Source organism: Salvelinus alpinus, chromosome 4 (genome assembly GCF_045679555.1).
Source record: "Salvelinus alpinus chromosome 4, SLU_Salpinus.1, whole genome shotgun sequence".
Lineage (NCBI taxonomy): Eukaryota > Metazoa > Chordata > Actinopteri > Salmoniformes > Salmonidae > Salvelinus > Salvelinus alpinus.
Window position 1 is genome coordinate 67708252 of NC_092089.1, and position 5696 is coordinate 67713947.

Consider the following 5696-nt stretch of genomic DNA (forward strand, 5'->3'; position numbering starts at 1 on the left):
TATCATATCACACACCAACTACTTCAAGAAGGGAACTGTTTGGAATTAATCCTTGGGGAAACCTGGACTTGAGAAACCAACAGGTGAAAGGTCAAGGAATGAACACTAAATGTAAAAGGGGGTTGTCTGGGGTTGTTTTTCTCTCTCTCTGCATTGTTGGTAAGTAAGCATTTCACTGTTTGTCTACACCTGTTGTTTACGAAGCATGTGAAGAATAAAAGTAGATTTTGTTGGAGGGGTTGACGCCTTCAAGTCATACACACTGTACAGACACACTGTACAGACACACACATGCATTCAGAGACACACACACACACACACACACACACACACACACATCATAAAGTTGAGAGATTCCAGGAAGTGAACTCAGAGAAATACACTAGCTAGTGACAACTGACAGTAGCTGTTCAGATGTGTATGGTGTGTGAAGGCAGTCAGATCTCTCCTCTCCCTCTGCACCACCATGATCAACACTTACCAGACCAGCATGCCTCCACCACCTATTCCCCCACGGCTAGGCTCTGTCATGTCGGCACCAGGACCAGGCCACAGCAAACCTCTCCTCAGGTTCCTCATTGGCATGATAGTGCTTCAAATGGTTCTGCTACTGGGGGGATTCGCCTACCTGTACCACACGGACAACAAGGTAAGAACTCACCTTTCTGTAAATATATAGACACAGTTATATGTCTACGAGTGGGTCTGACTTTCAGGTTCATTGGTGTTGGGCAAAGTTTCTTAGCGCCAAATTCAGAACTATCATAGATCTTGGATACAAGTCTATTTTTGTTATGCAGCCTATTTGAGAATAACATGTTTCACTGTAGTTACTTAAAAAATAATCAATTATAAATACAGTAGGCCTATTTTCCTAAAGTTTCATTTTAAAAATATTCTCAAGAATGTGTGTGTAAGTGGGAATGATATAAATGTATTAATTTAGTTCTGTATAATAACAGTGTTATAGCGAAAAATCTATCCTGGGGTGTCTTACAGAGTGGGATATTGTTTGACTACACGTGAGAACGACCTCTTGGATCACTCTTCAAAGAGCGATGGGGTTTAATGAAGAGCATCTTTTCAACATAAAAAAAAACGTCAGTGACAACCTAGGCCTATTCTTCAAGCACAGGGGGTCTATCAGGAAACTTCCCAGGATCCCAATAAAACTTCCAACAGATACATTTAGAAACAGCACGTACACAACAACCGCTTAGTCCTAACGTTTCATGAGTTTGTCCTGATGTGAACTTGAAAGACTGAAATATGATCATCCTTAAGCAGTGCTGATATTAAGATGCATTTGGCTAGAATAGAGTTAACGTTTATTCCTGCTTTGTTGGGGCTCAGTATCACGAGGACCTTGAACACAAGTACCTGGATGATATGATCATCCTGAAGAGACTGGAAGAGTGTGAGAAAGACATCCAGTCAGTGTTGGATTGTAAGACGCTTGTGGAGAAATACAAAAGCATCCTGGCAAAGGTAGGCCGAGGTTGCCGAGACTCAAATGAAGATATCTGAGGTTTCGTGAGTACATTTTGTAGAAGAAAAAACATGCAGTATTAACATATGATTAAGCAATGCTGTGCTCTCCTGTCTCTCCTCTCAAGGTCTCACAAAAGGAAGGAAGAGGTATGTTCAAATCTTTTATAGCATCTACGTATGTATATATATTTTTTACTTGCTACTCTACCAAGCTCACCTTCTGTCAGCAGAGAACCTTCTCTTCTGAGAGGGTGAAGACTAACTGTTTGTCTGTTCTGTTTCAGCTGCTAAACTCACTGGGGGTGGGCCCTCGTATGGAGCCATGGCACGCATGATAGTCAAGCAACCTGTTTCTGGTGCGCCTCCAAGTAAGAGATGTTACATACCCCTATAATTCTAGGTTTGTTTTGTAGGAACATAGTGGCCTATGTTCCTACAAGATATAAGAGTTTCAGTATAAGGTTTTAAAATGCACTTAAACATGTAAATTGTCTGCTTGAACAGCAAAGTATCTGGAGTGGAACATAGACCACTCAGTGCGGAGGAACGTCCAGTACTACATGTCCAGCTGGCTGAAGGTGCTGCAGCCTGGAGACTACAACATCTACTCCCAGGTGGCCTTCTCCAAATGGCACCCCAAAACCCCTCTGGCCAGCCGGGTGAAGCTAAGGAAGGGGGAGACGGGAGAGGAGAAAGACCTGATGACAGCCTACTGCAGCCTGGGGGACCAGGATCATACAGACGTGTGTACAGCTTTCCAGGGAGGAGTGTTCAGTCTGGAGCCAGACGATCAGCTTAGTGTGTGGGTGACGGACCCCAGCCTAGTCAACTATGAGGAGGGGACTACCACCTTTGGATTGTATAAGCTGTAGGCTGGTCATCACAATGGACATTGCCTACAGTATGGAGATGATGGACTGCGTTACTTTGGATTATGCCTGTTTTTGGAGCGATGAATGGAATCAAGGCCATGTAAGTGGTTGGAGTGGGACAGAACTGAAAACAAATCTGCTAAATGGATCTAAACATGGACTAGACCAGTGGTTCCCAAACTTTTTATAGTCCCATACCGCTTCAAACATTCAACCTCCAGCTGCGTACCCCCTCTAGCACCAGGGTCAGCGCACTCTCAAATGTTGTTTTTTGCCATAATTGTAAGCCTGCCACACACAGTATACGATACATTTATTAAACATAAGAATGAGTGTGAGTTTGTGTCACAACCCAGATCATAGGACCTAACGAAAAGCTCTGATAGGACCAGAGCATAAATAATAATAATCAATAATTTTGCTCTTTATTTAACCATCTTACATATAAAACTGTATTTGTTAATCGGAAATTGTGAATAACTCACCACAGGTTAATTCTTATGGCTGCAATCCCGTTAACGGGATCGATATGACAACAGCCAGTGAAACTGCAGGGCGCCAAATTCAAACAACAGAAATCTCATAATTAAAATTCCTCAAGCATACATGTATTTTATACCATTTTAAAGGTATTCTTGTTGTTAATCCCACCAAAGTGTCCGATTTCAAATAGGCTTTACACGAAAGCACCACAAACGATTATTATTATATATATATATTTTTTTTAATTTTATCCCATTTTCTCCCCAATTTTCGTGGTATCCAATCGCTAGTAATTACTATCTTGTCTCATCGCTACAACTCCCGTACGGGCTCGGGAGAGACGAAGGTCGAAAGCCACGCGTCCTCCGAAGCACAACCCAACCAAGCCGCACTGCTTCTTAACACAGCGCGCCTCCAACCCGGAAGCCAGCCGCACCAATGTGTCGGAGGAAACACCGTGTACCTGGCCCCCTTGGTTAGCGCGCACTGCGCCCAGCCCGCCACAGGAGTCGCTGGAGCGCGATGAGACAAGGATATCCCTACCGGCCAAACCCTCCCTAACCCGGACGACGCTAGGCCAATTGTGCGTCGCCCCACGGACCTCCCGGTCGCGGCCGGCTGCGACAGAGCCTGGGCGCGAACCCAGAGACTCTGGTGGCGCAGCTAGCACTGCGATGCAGTGCCCTAGACCACTGCGCCACCCGGGAGGCCCCACACAAACGATTATTTTAGGGAAAAAAATCACAGAAAAACACCGCCATTTTTCACAAAAAGCAGAAATAGAGATAAAATGAATCACTAACCTTTGATGATCTTCATCAGATGACACTCATAGGACTTCATGTTACACAATACATATATGTTTTGTTCGATAAAGTTCATATTTATATCCAAAAACCTCAGTTTACATTGGCGCCATGTTCAGAAATGCCTCCAAAATATCCTGAGAAATTGCAGAGCCACGTCAAATAACATAAATACTCATCATAAACTTTGATGAAAGATACATGTTTTAAAGATACACTTGTTCTTAATGCAACCACTGTGTCAGATTTCAAAAAGCTTTACGGCAAAAGCACAATATTCAATAATCTGAGAACAGCGTTCAGCCACAAAAGGAAGCCATACAGTTACCACCCAAATTGTGCGGTCAACAAAACTCATAAACAGCATTATAAATCTTCACTTTCCTTTGCTGATCTTCGTTGGAATGCACTCCCAAAAGAAATGTTTGTTTTGTTCGGTAATGTCCATCATTTATGTCCAAATAGCTATTTTTGTTAGCGTGTTTGGTAAACAAATCCAAAGTCAGGAAGCGCGTTCACTAAAAGCAGACGAAATGTCAAAAAGTTCCGTAACAGTCAGTAGAAACATGTCAAACGATGTATTGAATCAATCTTTAGGATGTTTTTAACATAAATCTTCAATAACGTTCCAACCGGAGAATTCCATTGACTTCAGATGTGCGATGGAACAGGGCTCCCTCATGTGAACGCACATGGTCAGAGCATGGTCAGCTCATGGCAGACCTGACTCATTCCTGTCTCCTTCGGCCCCACTTCACAGTAGAGGCATCAGACAAGGTTCTACAGACTGTTGACATCTAGTAGAAGCCGTAGGAAGTGCAAACTGATCCATATCCCACTGTGTATTCGATAGGCGATGAGTTGAAAATCGACCAACCTCAGATTTCCCACTTCCTATTTCTTCTCAAGTTTTTGCCTGAGTTCTGTTATACTCACAGACATCGTTCAAACCGTTTTAGAAACTTCAGAGTGTTTTCTATCCAATACAAATAATAATATGCATATATTAGCAACTGGGACTGAGTAGCAGGCCGTTTACTCTGGACACCTTTCATCCAAGCTACTCAATACTGCCCCTGCAGCCATAATAAGTTAATGAGAAGGGTGTGCTTGAAAGGATGCACATAACTCTGCAATGTTGGGTTGTATTGGAGAGAGCCTCAGTCTTAAATCATTTTTCACACACAGTATATGCCTGTATTTAGTTTTCATGCTAGTGAGGGCCGAGAATCCACTCTCACATAGGTACGTGGTTGCAAAGGGCGTCAGTGTCTTAACAGCGCGACTTGCCAAGGCAGGATACTCTGAGCGCAGCCCAATCCAGAAATCTGGCAGTGGCTTCTGATTGAATTACATTTTCACAGAACCGCTTGATGCAATTTCGATGAGGCTCTCTTGTTCAGATATCGGTAAGTGGACTGGAGGCAGGGCATGAAAGGAATAACGAATCTAATTGTTTGTGTCATCCGTTTCGGGAAAGTACCTGCGTAATTGCGCACTCACTCAGCTATAATCACATTGTCCATAAGCTTGAGTTTATTTGCACACAAAAAAATCATACAATGATGGAAAGACCTGTGTGTTGTCCTTGTTAATGCAGACCGAGAAGAGCTCCAACTTCTTAATCATAGCCTCAATTTTGTCCCGCACATTGAATATAGTTGCAGAGTCCCTGTAATCCTAGATTCAGATCATTCAGGTGAGGAAAAAACATTACCCAGATAGGCCAGTTGTATGAGAAACTCGTCATCATGCAAGCGGTCAAACAAGTGAAAATTATGGTCAGTAAAGAAAACTTTAAGCTCTTCTCTCAATTCAAGAAAATGCATCAATACTTTACCCCTTGATAACCAGCACACTTATGTATGTTGTAAAAGCGTTACTTGGTCGCTGCCCATATCATTGCATAGTGCAAAAAATACACAAGAGTTCAGGGGCCTTGCTTTAACAAAGTTAACCATTTTCACTGTAGTGTCCAAAACATCTTTCAAGCTGTCAGGCATTCCCTTGGTAGCAAGAGCCTCTCGGTGGATGCTGCAGTGTA

The 5696-nt window shown here is 42.9% G+C and overlaps 1 protein-coding gene across 1 annotated transcript; it reads left to right on the plus strand.

Annotated features, from left to right (window-relative positions):
* Window positions 1-381: 381 nt before the first annotated feature.
* On the plus strand, window positions 382-2701 carry LOC139574235 (CD40 ligand-like). The gene is made up of 5 exons (XM_071398623.1): window positions 382-649; window positions 1354-1488; window positions 1617-1638; window positions 1776-1859; window positions 1996-2701. The coding sequence occupies exons 1-5, from the start codon at window positions 467-469 to the stop codon at window positions 2361-2363; spliced, it is 792 nt and encodes a 263-aa protein (XP_071254724.1). The 5' UTR covers window positions 382-466; the 3' UTR covers window positions 2364-2701.
* Window positions 2702-5696: the final 2995 nt, after the last annotated feature.